The sequence below is a fragment of the Leishmania martiniquensis genome, chromosome 36 (assembly GCF_017916325.1).
Source record: "Leishmania martiniquensis isolate LSCM1 chromosome 36, whole genome shotgun sequence".
Taxonomy (NCBI): domain Eukaryota; phylum Euglenozoa; class Kinetoplastea; order Trypanosomatida; family Trypanosomatidae; genus Leishmania; species Leishmania martiniquensis.
The window spans coordinates 2,097,501-2,116,296 of record NC_090171.1 but is presented as its reverse complement, the minus strand read 5'-3'; the positions used below and the strand labels follow the sequence as shown (position 1 = coordinate 2,116,296).

The window sequence follows — 18,796 nt, the reverse complement described above, 5'->3', positions numbered from 1 at the left end:
CGAGCAGTAGCACGCCAAGAGCCTCACGCATACGTGAGCGAAGAGGCGCATGCAGCGGCACAGGCCCGTGGTCACGCTGTGCGTCGGCGCGTCCGTGTCACCGCTGAGCTTCTTCGCACGTAGCAGTGCGTGCTCTGCGCAGCATCCGCTGCGCATTCCAAGGAGGCACTTTGGCATGCCAAGTCCGTCTGATCTTTTCACGTCACCCGCAGGGCTTTTGGCTCTCCTTTACCGTCGCACTGATGGCGACGACGTGAGCGCTTCGCCAGCCTCCGCATCACCGCCGTCAAGCAGCCGCGGCGCACCGCAGCGGTGCGGCCGGGAAAGGAGGCGTGCACGTCAGCAGCGCAGCGGCCCTTCTACGGACAGGTCATGGGACCGTGAGCGCCACGATGGCGGAGGGGGGATGGCTGGTGTTCGCAGCAGTGCGTTTGGGAGCAACCAAGCAATGGTGCTGGCGGTTGCTATCTTTCTCATGTCAGCCCTGTGGGACCTCTTCTCGGCGCAGAAGTCAGCCATGTGGCACGTGATCAAAAGTAGTGTCGTCACGACGTTAGAGGTACGCTCATCCTCGCACGAGTTCGCGATGATTATGGATTGGATGGGCCGTCAGCCGCGCGGGCAGCGTATCCGAAATCTGGGCTTGAAGCCGGTCACGGTGCAGGACGAGCAGAAGATGGCGCGAGGAGATATGCCCTCGCCGCTGTCAGACGGCGCCGTAGCAAGCACGGATGCCGACGCGCGTGTCATGCTGGTGCCGGGCTACGGGAGCCACCTGCTTCGCTTTGGGTCGACATGGGTGTACGTGACGCGTGCGGAGGACCCATCGAAGCAGAAGTCCGCAGCGGCCAATCGCGTTGATCGCGAGAACGACAAGCTCATCCTGACCTTCTTCACGCGCCGCCGGGCAGTCGTGCAGCAGTTCATGGCACATGTGCAGGAGTCGTGGAGGGCGAATGTGTGCAACACGGTGCACATCTACCTCAGCGAGGGCTACGGCCCACGGTGGCATCTCCTCTCTGAACGCATCCGCCGGCCGATGTCCACGCTGTACCTCCCTGCGGACACCAAAGCCGTTGTCGAAGAGGCGAGGCTTTTTTTACAGCTGAAAGACACGTACGCAGCGCTTGGCATCCCGTGGCGTCGTGGGTACCTACTGGAAGGACCGCCTGGCACGGGCAAAACAAGCTTCGTCATGGCGCTCGCCGGGGAGCTGGGGCTACCAGTGCACATCCTTTCCCTTCGAAGCGACAGCATGGATGACGACGCGCTACTTTCGCTCACCAGTAGCCTTCCGCGCCGGTCGATTCTCCTCATCGAAGATCTCGAAAACGTTCTGAAGACGCCACCGGGGCTTGGAGGGTGCGCCGGCTCCCCCGACGCGAGCAACGGCGCCGTGGCAGCAACAGCCGAAACACCTCCGGCATCCCTTGTGTCGCCTTACTCGACGGACATTGGTGGCGGCCCTCGCTCTTCCTTGTCTCTCAGCGCCTTATTGAACGCATTGGACGGCGTTGCCAGCAGCGAGGGGCGGCTTCTCTTGATCACCACAAATGACGCAAGCCGCATTCCGTTTGCCAACTTGTTGCTTCGGCCAGGCCGTATCGATCGCCAGGTCAAGTTCGAGCCTCTGCATGAAGAGCAGGTGCGGGAGATGGATGTGTCCTTCCAACAGGCGCTGCGAGCGTGCGCGTGCTCGGCAGTGGAGGGCCTAAAGAGGCCCCGTGGGAGCCTTAGCACTCACGGGAGCAACAGCCCCGTTGCCCACACGCCGGCCCAGTACCAGCAAACGTTGCTCGACGCTGTCTACACGTCCCTCAAGTCGGGCCTTCGAGAGGAAAGTTAGTGAGAATCGTGAGTCACCACACACACGCACACACTCGCACTCGCACGTCGTGACGTCGCTTTCTGCATTGCGTCTATGGTGACCTACATGCATGCGTGCGTGTGGTATGTCGCCGTCATATCGTGTCGTCACCCACCACTTGTGCGACTCACCTGCCACCATCGTCCCAGACTACTGCGCAGCTGCATCTCACAGCTTTGGCTCATCAACCGATAGCGACCAAATCGCGCCTACACGCGACAGCGCAGCGTGCAACGCACTGCAAGCTCCACCTCTGCCACTTCTCTGCTCTCAATCTCTAAGCAAGCATAGCACCTGTGCGTACATCCGTGTTGTGGCACAGCTAGAGGGCAGGACTGCGCCAATGCAGCATCTGTGTGCGGCTTTGTGCGGAAGGAAGAGACGCGGTAGGCTCGGTCGTGGCCCTATCCCCTCGCGCGTTCACGCTCCCTTTCCCAGTGCACTTCTTTCCGTGTGGGTGCCTCCCATTCGCACGCACCACCCCTTATTCTTTCTCTTCATCTCTCCCTGTGTCTCTCCCGAGGTGGAGCCCTCTTCGCTTACCGTGTAAACGCGAGCTGCTTGACCAGCAGATTTAGCAAACGTGGCGCTTGAGCACACCCACACAACCAGCACGCAAGCTACCGCTTCACACTTCCGCCCATTCGGCAAGCCAAAGCTAGGGAGAACCTGATCAAAATACGAAGTGCAGGCGAGGCCAGGGGAAAGGACACAACACACCTTAGGAAAGAGCCTCATCTCTCTTGGTTGTTTGTTTACTCGTTACCGCGTTTGTTTCTGTGCGAAAGACCCCACTGTCTCACAGTTCACGACAGCCCCCTCCCCCTCCTCGGCTTACTAACCGCACTTTTCCTGCTGCGCTTTTCTGCTCTCCTCCGCTCATGATGGAGTCGTGCAACAGCCGCAACGGCTCTCTCCGCGTAGTACACGGCAACGCAAACCCAAAGCTCGCTGAGGACGTGTGCCGCTACCTCAACATCCCCGTCACCGCCAGCCGAGTGGGCAGCTTCGCTAACGGCGAGACGATTGTGAAGATCCTGGAGTCGATTCGAGGTGATGACATCTTCGTTATTCAACCAACATGCGGCAACAGTACCGGCACGAACGTGAATCAGGCAGTGATGGAGCTGCTGCTCATCATTCATACCCTAAAGTTGTCGTCGGCGCGCCGCGTCATTGCCGTGATTCCGCATTATGGGTACGCTCGCCAGGACCGCAAGCATACAGGTCGCGTGCCGATCAGCGCCTCCGCTGTGGCGCGGATGGTGACAGAGATGGGGGTCAACGGCGTCGTGACAATGGACCTGCACTGCGGTCAGATCCAGGGCTTCTTCCACGGATGCCCGGTGGCAGACCTCAGTCCCAGCTCCGAGTTCGCCGAGTACGTCAAACAGAAGAAATTCAATCCGAGCAACTTGGTGGTTGTGGCGCCGGACGCCGGCGCGGTGAACCGGGCCCGCCGCATGGGCGACCGCATCGGCGCCAGCCGCATCGTTACCATTCTGAAGCGCCGCGTTGTGGCCAATCAGGTCGAGTCGATGCAGCTGGTTGGCGAAGTCGACGGATGCGTGTGCATTATCGTGGATGACATGATCGACACCGCGGGCACGCTGTGCAAGGCGGCGGAGGTGCTGAAGGAGTACGGTGCGAAAGAGGTGCACGCCTACGCGACACACGGCATCTTCACCGACCCTGCGTGTGAGCGCCTCACGCAGTGCGCTGCCCTGGTCGAGGTGGTGGTGACCGACAGCATTCCACAGGAGGAGTCCACCCAAAAGTGCAAGAAGATTAAGGTCATATCCATCGCAAAGCTTCTGGCTGATGCCATATACCGCATGCACTCGGAGGAGAGCCTCGAGACGGTGGGGCAGCCGGAGCACTTCATGCCGAAGCACGAAGATGACCTGCAGCCACTCGAGTCCCTCGTAGAGGAGGACGAGTGGGCGCGTGTTAACGAGTAATAGTGCGGAGTTGAAAGGGCAAAGAGAAACATGTATGCTTTGCGTGCTACAAATGCAGGGTCAAAGACAGCGGAGCGTGTGCGCACCGGTCACTGGCGTGACAGAAGTCGCGCATCAGCGCGTGGATAGCGGCCCAGTATGCACAAACACAAGACGGAGCGCCTAACTGCTGATCCTCGCGCTCCCTCCCTCCTCTCTTAAGATCACCTGCACAGGCAGCAAAGGAAATGGTGCACAAGAGCACTCCAAGGCGATGCAGCTCCTCCCACGCGCCGCGAAAGCGACAGCGCGTTCGCTGTGGCACCGCGTCACTCACTGGGGGGAAGGAGGGAGGCAACGCTTCACATCCCTTTTTCCGTCATCATCTGCGGTGCAGGGGCGACTTGTGAATACCTTCTCGGTACAGATGTGCGCGTCTCTGAGCGACTGAGGCCCCGGCAGTCGAAAGGCCCCCACTTCCCCGTGCTGTGTGTCCTTCCCTCCTGCGCCCCCTCCTCCCTCTCCTTTGGGCTGCTGCTTCCACTTCTCGTCATCGCCGTCGGCTTCTTCCTTTCTCTTCCACATCCTCGCCCTCACCACGACCCGCTCAACAGCTCTGGGGCCTTCATCGACGCTCCTCCTCCATCCCCTCTTTCTCCCACACGCCCCCCTCTCTCCCCTTTCCACTCCGAAAACGCCAGAAGAGCAAACGGAAAAGGAAAAAAGCGAAACTTTCCAAAGTTGAGTGCAGCAACGTCTAGTGCGCCTCCCCAACTTGACAAGAGTGGTTTATGCGCTACTGACAAGCAGACGCGTCGCAGGGCTGCGTTTGTTGTTGTTCTTTGCTATTGCCGGTGCTCTTTGATCGGTGCCCATTGACGTAGATCACCACCTTCATTACCCCCCCCCCGCTCCTGCCGCGCACGTCTCCTTCTTTTGTTGTTGTTCGTACTATTACCTTTGTCTTCTGCATCTAACCCCTGTTCACACATAAACTCGCCTTTGGTGTTTTTTTTTCTTCTCTCTCGGCCCTCTCTGCCTGTCTACCAACGCACAAATACGCGCACACGCAGCAGGTAGGGAACTGAACAAGGCCGCATAAGACTCTCTGTTTTTCCGCTCCGTTGCCTCCCACTGCACCCGCGCTGGCTCTCCACAGGCACACACGCAGCCACTCACTCACGGAAGGGCAGCCATACACGCACGTGGATAGGAAACACACGCTCCTCAGGGCAGCGGTTTCGACCTCGTGCCGCCCCTCCCTCTCTCCACCCTATTCCTTCGACGTGGCTTTTTCTTATTGCTCACCCCCGAGACGCACCGTTTTTTTTTGTTCTTGGCTTGGCACCTTCTAGCCCTCAAGCCCCCCTCATCCGATATTATCTTCCCTGCGCTCCTCGTATACGCAGACGAAGTACTGCTTGCCAGCCCCGTTTGACTTCTTGGCGAGCACGCAGCGCCCCACCCCTCACACACGCACACACACACATACCCTCGAGTTAACTCCTCCATTGTACACGCGTACTACTCTCTCCCCTGACGCCCTCGCGTATCCTTTTCGACATCGTCGGTGCCGCCGCGTCTGTGTCACCGCGCGTGCTGTCCTCATTTGGTGCACGCCCTTTGCTTTTTTTTTCTCGCTATTAGGCAGATAATAGGTGTCCTCCTTTTTGGCAAGGGCCCAAACTCCCGGCCATCTCCGTGTCGCACCGCTCTCTATACCCGATTCGCGCTCCTCCAAGCTCCAGTCATGCTGCGCCGCACGGTGCTGCGGCTGTCGAAGCCGGACGTGGTGGTGCTAGGTACCGGATGGGCTGGTTGCTACGCCGCTTACCACATCGACCCAAGCCTGTGCAACATCCAGGTCATCTCAACGCGAAACCACATGGTCTTCACCCCGCTGCTGCCACAGACGACGACCGGCACGCTTGAGTTCCGCTCGGTGTGTGAGCCCATCACCAACATTCAGCCTGCCCTTGCAAAGCTACCCCACCGATTCCTCCGTAGCGTCATCTACGACGTGGATTTTGACAAGAAGCTGGTGAAGTGCGTCGGCGTCGGCGTTGTTGGCGGCTCGGAGAATGTGCCAGTGAAAACCTTCAGCGTCCCCTACGACTATCTCATCATGGCTCACGGTGCCCGCCCCACCACATTCAACATCCCGGGCGTGGAGGAGAAGGCGTTCTTCCTGCGTGAGGTAAATGAGGCCCGCGGCATCCGCAAGCGACTTGTGCAGAACATCATGACCGCCGATCTTCCAACCACCTCGTCCGAGGAGGCACAGAGGTTGTTACACACGGTGGTCGTGGGTGGCGGGCCGACTGGTATCGAATTCGCCGCCAACCTCGCCGACTTCTTCCGGGAAGACGTCAAGAAGATCAACACCGCGCTGCTGCCCTACTGTAAAGTAACCGTTCTGGAAGCGGGTGAGGTCCTCGGCTCGTTCGATACTGCACTTCGGCGATACGGCCAACTCCGGCTGAACCAGCTGGGTGTCAAGATCTGCAAGACAGCCGTAGTGGGTGTCACAGACCAGGAGGTGTTCACCAAGTCAGGCGAGGTGATGCCGGCAGGGTTGGTGGTGTGGAGCACCGGCGTTGGCTCGAGCCCGGTCACCAAGGCGCTGAAGTGCGACAAAACGAATCGCGGACGCATCTCCATTGACGACTACTTGCGCGTTCTACGCGACGGCAAGCCGATCCCAAATGTGTTTGCCGCCGGCGACTGCGCAGCCAGCAACGAGAGACCGCTTCCGACGCTGGCCGCTGTCGCCTCACGTCAGGGTCGCTACATCGGCAAGGAAATGAACAATCTACTGAAAGGAAAGCAGATGAGTAAGCCATTTGTGTACCGAAGCCTGGGCAGCATGGCTACCATCGGCAACAGCTCCGCTATTGTCTCGCTGGGCGAGAAGTTCAAGTTCGACCTCATTGGTTACGCGGCACTGTGGGTGTGGAAGAGCGCCTACCTGACGATCCTCGGCTCCATCCGCAGCAAGCTCTACGTCATTGTCAACTGGGCTGGCAGTCGCATCTTTGGTCGTGATGTCACGTACATTAGCGACCTCACCGAAGACCGCATGTATTCCGCCCTGGCCGTGGAGGAGGTGTCGAAGGAGATGAGCCGCCAGAAAGCTCATCAGGTGCTGCACGATGCGAGCCCTGAGCGTATCTCTACGTCTGCCGCAGCGGGAGCAGCTGCAACGGAGGGGGTGCTGCCTTCCAAGCCTGGGGAAGCCACACATCTGACTTCGCTTGGACAAGCATCTGCGGGTTCCCACGCAGCTCACACACCAGCAGAGCCCGAAACGAAAGTGTAGCGAGCGTGTTTGGTTCACTAGAGCGCGTGGGATTGGAGAAGGGGGAAGGGGGCATCGGCTGATGCCACGTTTTGGTATATCTGAGTCTCGACTGCATCGTGGTGCTCCGGCGGTGCACTCGAGTGAAGTGATCGATGCGCAGTTCGGGTGCACTAGCAGATGATCAGCGATTCGTCTGCCCCGTTCCGGAGCCGAAAGCTGAGCAGTCGCTCCCCCCTCCCTCCCTCCCTTTTCCCAGCGCCCATCTTTCGCTTGAGTTTTCTTTGCCTGCCCTTATGCGTTGGTCTCTGCAAGCACCGTTGCGCTGTCGTGCACCTTCAACGGCACACACACGCACACGCACATACTTGGCCCCTCCTCCACCGCCCCGGCTCGGTTGTAGTGCGCCTGCCGCAGCGGTTATTTGCTTCGTTTGTTTGTTTGTTTTTTCCCCATCAAGCGATGCCCTCAGCGAGCCCATTGGTGCAAGACATGCATGCGGTGTGCGGCACCCCCTGTCCAGCGCCGCTGGCGTGGTGTATCGCATCCAAGCGGCGCATCGAGAGGGCGGAGGAGCGAAAGGGAGAGGGGGGCAGTGGCGTGAAGAGATGCGCACTCGTCGGCCCCTAATGTGCTTGTGCGCGAAAGGTGCGGCATCTGCTACATCCGACCGGGGGTGGGGCCCGGTGCGGCACAGGTGCCAGGGACACGAGAACACCCCGAAGCACACCACCGACCACTCGAGACGCCGATGTGATGAGCATCCGCACGATAGTGTCGACTCCCGCGGGTCGAGGCGACCCGGAGGGGGTGTTGCATGCAGGCAGGGTACTGGGCCTCAGAGAACCCTGGCCTGAAGGTGACCGACTTCCTCCCTGTGCTCCACACCGCGGAGGCCACCGCTTCCGCCCTCGAGCAAGGGTGCTGTACACAGCTCGCACGGATCAAGGGCCCCGCCCCCCACCCACCTGCGCCTGCAAGGCGCATGGCCTGATTCACGGGCCAGGTTGCTTCTTTTTTTTCGCCGACGACAGCTCGCCCGTGTCGCGGGGGAACAGCGGCCATGGGCGGCTCTGTGGCAGAGGCGTGAAGGGTGCAATGCGGATGTGGAGAGAGGGAGAGTGAAAGTGTGTGTGTGTGTGTGTGAAACAAGAAAAGTCCTCGTTACCGCGTGTGTGCGGTGTGCTCATTACTTACGCTTCCCCTGTTATAACTGACTTTTTGCCGTATTGAATGCTTACGTGTGTTGAGCTGTTTTTCTTTTGTATGTCTCGTGGTGTCCGAAGGCGCTCCTCTTTGTACAAGGAAGGAGATGCAACCGCGACAGCAGCGGGAAAGAAGCGAGCGAGTGTTGGCAATCCACGCAGTCGTGCGCGGCGGCGCGAATGTTGTTAGTGCGCACGAAAGACGAAGCTGTAAACACAAGCACGTCGCAGCTCCGCCATGGCTGCTGTTGGTGGCGCCACGACCATCTCAGTGGTGAAATTGTGCACGAGAAATCAGCGCCTGTGCTTGATGCATGCGTGGCGCTCCTTCCATTACCCACCCTGCTTCCTTGCACTCTACCCCTGCGTCCTCCGTTCTCTCCTCTCAACTCTTCTTTTTTTTTGCATAGTAGAGTGCTCGCTGGGTATCTCTCCGCACCCTTTTGTGTGTGTGTGTGTGTGCGTGCCGACGTCGTCGTCGTCGTTTCGACACCGCTATGTCGCCCACTGCATTGTAAAGAAAAAGTAAATCAACAGCCTTGACATCATCAGTACCGCGGCCCACGCACGGAGAGAAAGGGCCGTCGCTCCCCACCTCTACCCCACCCCCGGCTCCGCAGTGTCGACTCCAGCTGCACAAGAGAAGATTCACCGCACGAACGGCAGCGCACGCAGACGGAACCCCGTATACCTCGTGGTCTTCGTTTCGTCCTCTCAAACCGCGTTTCCACGCTTGCGACAGCCGAAGTTGCGATCGGGCATCTCGTCCTTTGCCCCTTGAGGCCCTTCGTGCCCCCCCCTGTCTTTGGTGATCACGTCGGCGGAGCTGGGGGTGGACGAGCGGTTTCACCGACGAAACAGATTTTGTTGTGTGATTTCATGGACCCGCAGTGCGGTCAGCACACAGGTTTTTCGGCGGCACTCGCCCCTTCCTCCCTCCCTCCTTCTCGTGTACCTGACTGGCCTCCTCTTCTTTTTTTCTCCGGTTTCGTATGTGGTTGCCGTTGTGCCGCGTGTGAGTTGCTCATCTTTCGTTGCGCTCTTCGCACGCCCCTCTTTTTTGGCTGACTTTCTTTTTTTGTTGTTTGGAGAGTGAGGAATGTTTCACTAAGGAAGTAAAGCGAAAGCCGCATCACGCACGTCAACGTCTGCACGCATCTTTGTTAGAGCACTCCTCCCACTATCACCACCCCTGCCCCATCGCCGCGTTTTTTTTTGATTTTCGTCCGTCTCAGTGTGTGTGTGTGTATGTATAAGCTCTTTCTGTGTGTGTGTGTGTGTGTGGTTGGAGTGTCGGTGCGACCTTAATTTTATGGCCGTTTTCTCTGATGGGAATCACCCGAGAAGCTTCCAAGGTGTAGAACAAAGGGCGTGAACGATCTTTAGGGAGCAGCAGACAGCGCACAGAAAAATGCTCAATGAGCAAATCAGGGTGAAGCAGCGCTTCGACGTGCATCTCCTCCACCTTCGCGAACGTGTTCACCCTACCTTCGAAGATGGGTTTGATCGAGAACTAGCGAAGTTGCGCCGCGTCGACGCGTACGTCCGAAGCAATTTGGATGAGTTTTACAGCGCTTCACTCGGCTCGAGTATGGCGAAGAATCGCTTCCCAGATGTAAAGCCGAACGAGTGCACAATCGTCCGCCTGAGCACGACCAGTTCCCATGGAGACGGCACGTACATCAATGCCAACTATATCGATGCACGTGAAAAGTTCAACGTGCCGTTTGTGTACATCGCGACGCAGGCACCGATGCAGAACACGGTGCCTGACTTTTGGCGTATGGTATTCGAAAACGACTCCGACTTCATTGTAATGCTCTGCGCCGTGGAGGAGAGCGGCAAGGTGAAGAGCGAGGCCTACTGGCCCCCGCGAGGCGAAACGTACGACCTGGGGCTTCTGTCTGTCACCCTCGTCGCTGAGTGCAGGCGGCAGAACTGGATTTATCGGCGCCTGCTCCTCTACAGCATTCGCGGTAAAGAAAAGGAGGTAGACCACATGCAGTACCTGACTTGGCCGGATCAAGGAGTGCCGAAAAGCAGCCTCACACTCATGGAGATGATTGACGTCATCGCCAAGTCGCCGCGTAGCATGCGATCGCCCATCGTCGTGCATTGCTCCGGCGGCGTTGGGCGCACGGGTGTCTTCATCTGTCTGCACATTGCCCTCACACAGTTTCAGCTTGGTCAGACAAACATCAGCATACCTCGCATCGTCCGCTATTTGAAGGCGTGCCGCAGCGGAATGGTGCGACGCAAGGATCAGTACATCTTTCTCTACTATGCAGTGCAGCGTGAGATGGCGCGCATCATCCTTTCCCAGAAGGTCGGCGTCGATCTTCTCAACAGCCGACCACGGTTGGTGCTCCCAACGGTGACCAGAGCCGATCCAGTTCCGACACAAATAGCCGCCCCGCTGCTCACGCCCCTCCCCGTCCCAGCCCAGCGGCGGTACATGTCCTCCATCCCCAAGCCCCTCTGCCCGCAGGCGTCGGCCTACCCCACCGAGCTTCGCTCCGCGCCGATTCAGATCCCCCAAAAACGCAACGCCGAGAACGATGTGGTCACCATGGAGAACTATCTGCAACGCGCCGTGCCGTCGCTCCGTTTGGGGCATAGCCCAGGCATGAGCGATCCGGCCCGTCGCTCGCCTCCCACGGAGGCCTTGCATAGCCCACCGCAAGCCCCGCCTCCATCCTATCCGCACCCCAACTCAACCCTGTGTGAACCAGACATCCAATGGCGCCACGCCGGCATCCCTCGGTCGAGCACGAGTCGCTTGTGGGACAGTATGACGCCATCGTTTCCGGCCTCGTCGCTTCTGCAAGTCGAGCTCGCACGACAACGACAGGCCAATCGCATGAAGCGTTTTTCGCCGTCGCTTGCATACGGCATTGGTGACAAATCGAAAGGTTCGCGAGCGGCGATGCCATCGTAAGTATTCGGTGCGCACGCTGCGCGCAGGGGAGCTCTCGCCGTCGCCCGCTGCTTGTACAGGTTTCGTTTGCCTTCATGGTGTAGCGCAGCGTCCTAATGATTCAGAGCATAGCTTGCTATCCTACTCTATTTGTATCTTCGCTGCTCGTTTTCTCTGATGGCCAGGAACACCTCAGCGCGGCTTCAAGAACCGGTGCTCACTTTGTGAAGAAGCAGCGTCGCCCTCCTATCGCCTGCTCACCCCCAAACTTCCCCTCTGCTGGCCAAAAAGGTCAAGCTCTTGTGACGCTAGGAGATCCAAGTGATGTACCACGGCTGCCGTTGGTGGTCAGGTCTTGGATGGCGTTGCTGCGGAGCAATCGGCACCGAACTCATGTCGGTGCCATCCACATGGAAGGCAGAGGAGCATCACGGTGACTCGAGGGTATCTCACCCGGTCCTCACACACACACACGCACGCGCACACACTACCAGGGGTAGAGGGACTCGGAGCTACAACCCCAAAGAGGATGCGCCACGCTGGCGGCCCACGAAACAGGGAGTAAAGGGCAGAAGCGATCCTTGGGTGAGAGAGCTGGTTGCCCTGCTGTTGCACGTGTGTGGGGGGGGGGGCCATGAGGCTGCTTCGCACCACTAGGCGATTGGATCTGTGCGACGAGCTAGGCAGAGTCGCGTTGGGCTCGTACGGCGAATTCACTGGGGGTGCTCAAGCGAGAAAAAGTGCTTGCTCTTGGCTTCTCGCTTGCAGCGAATTCGACCATGAGCACCGGCAGCGAACAGCGGTCTTCATGCCTAAGTCCTGTGTCCTCTGGCGTCCATGTGCGTAGGCCCTTTGCTTTTCCCCTTTCCCTGGCGATGTTGTGGGTAAGCTGGGCTCGCGAAAAACGCCGAAGGGCGGTAGACAAAGGCCTCGTGTGGTGGCCTCAACCATTTGATCAATCGCACCACGCCTCTCACGCCCTGCTGCTCCCCAGGTTGCTCACGGAGACTCCTCGCAGAAGGGCCCAAACGAGTGTAGAAACGACGAAATGCGGGTTGGTCGAAGCCCTACGGTACGGAAGCGCCGATTTTCGGCGGCGCCGCTGTGGCTTCACGCTCCCGACCCGATGAACTGACGCATCTACATTCGCCTCGACTTTGCCTCCTTTGCAACGCCTCGCGCACGGGCTTGGCATCCCCACGCGGGCGCGACTTCGATATGCTACGCGTGGGCCGGTGCGCATCGCTGCCCTCCCCCCTCCCCCGCCTGGGGCTGACGCAGCGGAGCCCCGCGACGCCGCCTCTCGGAAGATCCGCCTCATTCCACAGCAGCTGCGTTCACCTCTAAAGCTTCGCGTCCTCCCCGCCCTTTTCTTATCAGCTGACGCCCATCATCATATCTTTTTGAATTGTTCTGCGCCCTGCTTCTTTCTCCGATCCCCCGCGAATGCCGCAGGCGCTTTTTTCCTCCACGCGCGGCAGCGGCGCGTCTCACACACTATCGTTTCCGGGCGGGGTTCGGGCATGGCCTTGGCGCGAGCGGGGGCGGGCGGCGCGTGGGCGGCTGCCTGCCCCCTTCGCTACGGGCGGCTGGCGGGCCCCGGCGTTTTTGGGGGCGCCGCCCTTGGGCCGCCGGCCCCCTCTCCCAGGGCGAAACCCGAAAAGACACGGGGCGGCGCCACGAAAGCCGCCGCCCGCGCGCCCCCTGCGGGACCGCCCCGGGCCACCGCCAGCCGGGGGGCCCGCCAACCGGCCGATGGCGGAGGCAAAAACGCCGGCCGCCGGGGCCGCCCACGCCCCTGCGGCGCCGCCCAGGCGCCCCCTCGCCGCGGCCGGGCGAAAAGAGCCACAGAAGGAACCCCAAAGCAGAATGGCGCCGGGGAAAGGCAAGGCCCCCCGGCCCGCGCGAAGAAAACGCGGCGCGCGTCTCCCCAAGACCCTCCCCAAATGGACCCTCTGCCTCTTTTTCTTTCTCTTGCCCTTTTTCTTTTTGCAGCTACCGGCCCCAGCAGGGGCCCATGCAGACAACCCTTCCGGCATTCATAGAGGCACGAAAACGATCGGAAACATCCATAATAAGAGATGAAGCGGAGCCCACAGAGAGAAAGTTGAAGAAGTGGCGCGAGGGAGAATACACTACTACATATCCTTTTCCTTCAGAGGCGGACAAGGCACTGGCTTCTCAACTTCGGCATATCCGTGAACGCATCTGCCGCGGCCTGTGCCCTCACTCCAAAAATGGCAGTTCCCGGCATTCCTTGAGCGCGTCCCTGCATGGCCAATCACCGTTCTTTCGCACGGTAGTTTCAAGCATACACCCCAATCGCACGGATGACAATGGGAACCTGATTGTTTCACCAGTAGACACGTTCAGAAATGGCATCTTGAGCACTACATGGGACCGAAGAGATGAATACCTTATCGTTACTCAGCGCTCTCGTTTTCAGCTTTTCGGAGCGGCATCGTGGATCGCACCTGGTAAGGTGCCGTGGGAGACTTCCAGGCCAGTCCTGGAGCTCAAATCTGCCACTGTGCAGGGGCGTTTGGGTGGGGAAAATAGAACCAGCTTTGGTCTATCATTCACGAGATTTCTTGGGAGTACGTTGAACACTATATGCGGTTACAGCGGTGTGCCTCACCTCGATATTTTCGACCTCGAGGACCTGGATGAAGCAGCGGGAGAGCCGCTCCGTACGTATAACCTTGGCACTTTGAAATTTGAAAGCTGCTCTCGGCTCGTGAGTGGCGTACCGTCGGCTACTGCTGTAGTGACAATGTCGGATCTAGTAGCTATCGCTGCTTTGTCCAATGGCTGCTCTGCCCTTGTTGATCTGCGGATTACAAGCCCTCTCGCTTGTACTGAAGCTCCACCGCCACCCGCAATTTTGAGTGCATCTAAACCAGGAATGCGACGACTAGCGCAAGGAGCACCAATCACGGCCGTGGAAGTTTCATATCGTAGCGATGGCGTTCAGCTACTGACAGGGACGAAAGATGGAATGCTGGTACTCTGGGACTTGAGAAAGCGCAACGAGCCTGTTGCGATGACCTCTGTTGGCGGAGCCATTCAAGCACTGCACGTCATGGATCCATCATCGTCGCACAGGTGCGGTGCGCCAGAGCTATGGCTCAACACCGACTCGGGTGACATTGCCTGCTTCTCGATTGGTGTATCTTCTTTTGAAGAAGTGACGTGCATCAGCACCAGCGACTCGCGCCGCACGTCGCTTTCGGCCAATCTTGCACCGCCAAAGATTTCTATTGCTCCTTTACTGAATTGTCTCATTTACCCCCATCTTTCATCAAACACTCTTTTATTTTACGATATTTCTGGTTGCGTTACAGTGGCTGAGGCTGACGGTACTACTGGCATAGCAACACTCGGGTTCACAGACTCAGAGAAAAATGGCCAAAGAGCATCTCAGGGCAACTTCAGGGACGCCCGGTCGCTTCTTTGGGACGGGGAGAAAGAGGAAGATTCTCTGTTGTTGCCCTCTGATTTGAAAAAGAGTGCTGTGCCATTGTCTCTTCTTTTTTCGAGCTCATTCTCCGACTGGTCATATCAAATTTGCAGTGTTTCGGTATCCAACAAGCACAATACGATTTGCGTTGGGGGTGACGACGGCGATTTGCATGTGCTCTGTGATTCTTTCTCATAGGCGTCGCATAAAAGAAAGCCGCTCTTGTACTCAAAGTGAATCTCGAGCACTCAAATAAATCTCCAAGAGTGCAGCTGTTTTTTTTTTACCACTTCTCGGTGATTTTTGCGACAGCAATGAGCAACGACGGTAAGTCGTTTCATCTCTGAGACCTTGTCTCAACGCTACAGAGCTCTATGACAGTGCCCCAGATAGGCAGCAGAGCGACTTCCTTTTTGTATGAAGAATTCGACGGGAAAAAGAGACTGGATTATCTGCGGGACTCCCGCACAACTATTTCTATGCACAGAATGCCTTCAAGCTTCACACGATATGCCTATGTAATGACTGCTACCTTTCTCGCCTTCATTTGGCAGCACCTTTGAGCAATTGTCACACTCGAGTAGCAGCTTTGGATGCGTTTTAACGAAGGTGATCTACACCAACACGGCAGTGGGAAAAAAATGCTCCACCACACGCGACTAGGCCGCAACATGGGCCTTGGGGACGCCTACGTTAAGAAGGTCTTCGACTCCGTCGCGTCCAAGTACGACATGATGAACGATGTTCTTTCTTTAGGCATTCACCGTATCTGGAAGAAACATTTAGTGGAGTATTATGTTCGCCCGGTGGCTGGGGGCAAGTTTCTAGATGTGGCGGGCGGCACAGGCGATATTGCCTTTAGGATTACTGACAGTATTCGCGCTCGTGAGCAGTCATTCGGCCTGGTACCAAAGGCGTTCGATGGTACGAAAGTTGTCGTGTGCGATATTAATGCCATGATGCTGAGGGAGGGCCAAAAGCGTGCCGAACGTGAGGGCTACATGGATGTTGACTGGGTCTGTGCTAGTGGGGAGGAGCTTCCATTTGAGGATGGTGTGTTCGACAGCTACACTGTCTCCTTTGGCATTCGAAACTTCAGTGACAGACCAAAGGCGTTGCGTGAGGCCTTTCGGGTTCTCAAGGTAGGTGGCGTTATGAACATTCTTGAGTTCAGCAAGGTGACCTGCCCGCTTTTGAGCATCCCTTACGATTTGTGGTCCTACGGTTTTATGCCGCAAGCGGGGCGCATACTAGCAGATGAAGAGAGTTACCGCTATTTGGTCGATAGCATTCGCGCTTTTCCGAACCAGGAAGAGTTTGAACAAATGATCCGTGACGCTGGTTTTGGGTATGTGCGGTATGAGAACTTGACTGGAGGCATCGCTTGCATCCACACCGCTGTCAAGACAGCCCCAACACCAATTACCATGAAGACTGGCTCTGACATTCCCGCTCCAAGGGGCTCAGATATATCACCTGAGGCGAAGTCGGAGCCTAACAGTGCTTAGACTCTGAAAAAGGCAGCCTCGAGATAGCTCCTTCCAAAGACGAAAATTGCCTTCGTAACTTGGAGGCTGACAAGGCTTTCGGAATGGACGTGAAAAGAAAAGGACGAATAATATAAAATGATCTGTGGCGCGAGTCGAAACGTGATGGGGCGTGCAAGCGGCGAGAACGGTTGTGCGTAAGATTCAATCTTCTTTATTCTTTATTGCTGTTGACCTTTCCCCTTTCGGTGTCTGCGCGTCTGTGTTGTTCGACTTCGTGTCTCAAAAGTATGTCTTTTCTCCTGTCGCTGTTTTGTTCCTACTCTCTGTTGATATATCTCGGCCCTTGTTCATCTGTATGAGCCTTATGGTAATTTGCTGTAACACCACTCAAGGAAGCGCACAAGAAATCTTGGCTCTATCAAGGGATGAAAAGGACTGCTCCGCATCAACAAGCTTCACCTTCTGGGGTGTACGGAGTGCAACGCACAGCACATCACCTTCGCTCCACAGGCATCAAGGCCGGTACACGTCATTTGTGACATAAAAATCATCGCGCTTCCAATGCTACACAGTAGACAGTCACTCAGTCTCGTTTTTGAACCTCTTCATTATTTTGCGATGACGCTTATCTTCGCTACTCCTTCCAAAAGCAACATAAACAATCTTGGGCCTGCTGTAAAGCAAGTTGGTCTCGATCCTCGCACGTTGCACGTAGCTGCAGCGTGTGAAGGTAAAAAATAAAGTGAAACCATTGAAGAAACAGAGGTTCTGAGGCTCGCGGACCAGCGTGGCTTTTTACTGTTGCTTTTATAGAGTACTTTTTTCCCTTTAGAGTTGTACACTCAGTACTACCACAAACATCGTTTCTGTCTGCTAGAAGACGCTGGTGTATCTGCAGAGTAGAAAGTTTTGCAGCTGACTTTCAATGTCGCACGCTTGCAGCTCATCGTCCAGAACCCCACCGCGGGGCGGGGAGATCTCTATGCCTCGTGATTTGTCGCAGACCCCTGCAATCTCTCGACTTGGAAGCACTGTGAAGACGCCACACATACAAAAGTGTGTTGTTGACCAAACAGATGACGATGAGCACCCACTGGAGCACATGACGGTCTACTTCGAGGAAGAGGATCTTAGACTAGTTACCACTGGACTGCTCGGAAAAGGTGGCTTCGGAAAGGTATTCGATGCCGTCTCCAACAGCGGTGAGGCGTACGCACTTAAGGTGTCATCGAAACGCATGAGCGAAAGCGACTGGAAGAGATTGAGGGAGGAGGTAACGCTTATGAGCCACTTCTCGCGTCATCCGAACATTGTCAAATTCTACGCTGCAGGTCGAGATGACGATCGCGCCTACGTAGTAATGGAGCGCTGCGCAGGCAAGTCGCTTCACGATGTGATAGCCAGCAGGAGTCTCGATGTGCCGGAAATTTTGTGGATTGGGTGGGCACTGGTGAGCACGATCTCCTACATCCATTCAAAAGGCTGCATACACCGCGACCTGAAGCCACAGAATCTCCTATTCGACAACGAAGGTAATTTGAAGATTACAGATTTCGGACTCTCCAGCCGCATATCAGAGGCGCATCCTCGGAAGACGGTTGCCGGGACGGCCATGTACATGGCGCCTGAAATGGCAACGGAGGTGTACAAGCGAATGACGAAGAATTTGGACGCTCCGTCGCTGAGCTACGGGAAAGAGGTGGACACATGGAGTATTGGTGTGGTCCTCTACGTGCTTTTGACACGTATGAATCCGTATCTGGAGGCTATGGAGCAGAAAGGTATGCGCCAGCTAGACAAGGAGCACAAATCGCTTGCCCTGTTTAATGCCGTGGCAGGAGCGTCGTGGAGCTGGCCAAGGGAGTGGAGGGGCGATCCCCAGCTCTGTCGGCTTGTGGAACGTGTGTTGCATCGCGAACCGTCTCAGCGCGCCACACTCATGGAGGTGCTTGAGGACTCGGTGTGGAACCGGCGGCCACTGTCCTGCCCGCTCTCGCTACTCCAGAAGCTGAACTTGCTTGAATCCTCGCCATCGGGAGGGTTGCCATTGAACCACCTGGCCGAAAATGTACAGTTCCGCTTAAAGCGCACAACGGGAGCAGTGCTGCGCGAGGGGATTGAGCGTATCGAGGCAACAGAGAAGCGCGGCCGCGCTCAGGTGGAGGTGGAGTACTATGAAACCTACAACGTCCTCTCGAACCTTCTTAAGCTGGCCCGGGCGGAAGAGGATGCCAGGGCCGACATCCTCCAGTGTGAGGAGGTGCAGCGAGGGAAGCTGCGGAATCAGTTTCTGAGTCGACAGTCTACCCGCGGCAGGGGTGGCAGCGTTTCGCTAGTGTCGGAGGTAACCGATCAAAATGCAGTCGCCCCTCGCACGTCTCGATCGGTGCGTCGCAGCGTCAGCTTGACCGAGGCGGAGCAGGGCAGAATTGTGCGTTCTAGCCCAGTTCAGTACGCTGTGGTATACCCCGGGCGCGATACCGCCACTCGTTGGAACCTGCGCCCCGTAGTGTCGCTGCCACGCGATATGACGGAGGAGATCGAGCGTGAGTTTAAGTGCATGAACGGGCACGTAATGACCAAGTTGACGTCAATGCCGCATGGCTACAACGGCTTCGA

The 18,796-nt window shown here is 57.3% G+C and overlaps 7 protein-coding genes across 7 annotated transcripts in view; all 7 read left to right on the top strand.

Moving 5' to 3' along the window:
- Positions 1–49: 49 nt before the first annotated feature.
- On the top strand, positions 50–1,846 carry LSCM1_00573 (uncharacterized protein; the record flags this gene model as incomplete). The annotated part of the gene is made up of 1 exon (XM_067318221.1): positions 50–1,846. The coding sequence occupies one exon, from the start codon at positions 50–52 to the stop codon at positions 1,844–1,846; it is 1,797 nt and encodes a 598-aa protein (XP_067174326.1).
- Positions 1,847–2,748: 902 nt separating this feature from the next.
- On the top strand, positions 2,749–3,828 carry LSCM1_00572 (uncharacterized protein; the record flags this gene model as incomplete). The annotated part of the gene is made up of 1 exon (XM_067318220.1): positions 2,749–3,828. One exon carries the CDS (start codon positions 2,749–2,751, stop codon positions 3,826–3,828), a length of 1,080 nt encoding a protein of 359 aa, XP_067174325.1.
- A 1,729-nt stretch (positions 3,829–5,557) lies between these two features.
- LSCM1_00571 (uncharacterized protein) lies at positions 5,558–7,126 on the top strand (the record flags this gene model as incomplete). Its single annotated transcript, XM_067318219.1, has 1 exon — positions 5,558–7,126. One exon carries the CDS (start codon positions 5,558–5,560, stop codon positions 7,124–7,126), a length of 1,569 nt encoding a protein of 522 aa, XP_067174324.1.
- A 2,595-nt stretch (positions 7,127–9,721) lies between these two features.
- Positions 9,722–11,248, top strand: LSCM1_00570 (uncharacterized protein; the record flags this gene model as incomplete). The annotated part of the gene is made up of 1 exon (XM_067318218.1): positions 9,722–11,248. The coding sequence occupies one exon, from the start codon at positions 9,722–9,724 to the stop codon at positions 11,246–11,248; it is 1,527 nt and encodes a 508-aa protein (XP_067174323.1).
- Positions 11,249–13,244: 1,996 nt separating this feature from the next.
- On the top strand, positions 13,245–14,885 carry LSCM1_00569 (uncharacterized protein; the record flags this gene model as incomplete). The annotated part of the gene is made up of 1 exon (XM_067318217.1): positions 13,245–14,885. One exon carries the CDS (start codon positions 13,245–13,247, stop codon positions 14,883–14,885), a length of 1,641 nt encoding a protein of 546 aa, XP_067174322.1.
- Positions 14,886–15,328: 443 nt separating this feature from the next.
- Positions 15,329–16,195, top strand: LSCM1_00568 (uncharacterized protein; the record flags this gene model as incomplete). Its single annotated transcript, XM_067318216.1, has 1 exon — positions 15,329–16,195. The coding sequence occupies one exon, from the start codon at positions 15,329–15,331 to the stop codon at positions 16,193–16,195; it is 867 nt and encodes a 288-aa protein (XP_067174321.1).
- Positions 16,196–17,102: 907 nt separating this feature from the next.
- The window catches only part of LSCM1_00567 (uncharacterized protein), a gene marked incomplete at both ends in the record, with an annotated part of 3,765 nt that continues 2,071 nt past the window's right edge, over positions 17,103–18,796 (top strand). The window contains one exon of the mRNA XM_067318215.1: positions 17,103–18,796. This exon is cut by the window's right edge and continues 2,071 nt beyond it. Within this exon, the coding sequence (XP_067174320.1) occupies positions 17,103–18,796 (1,694 nt within the window).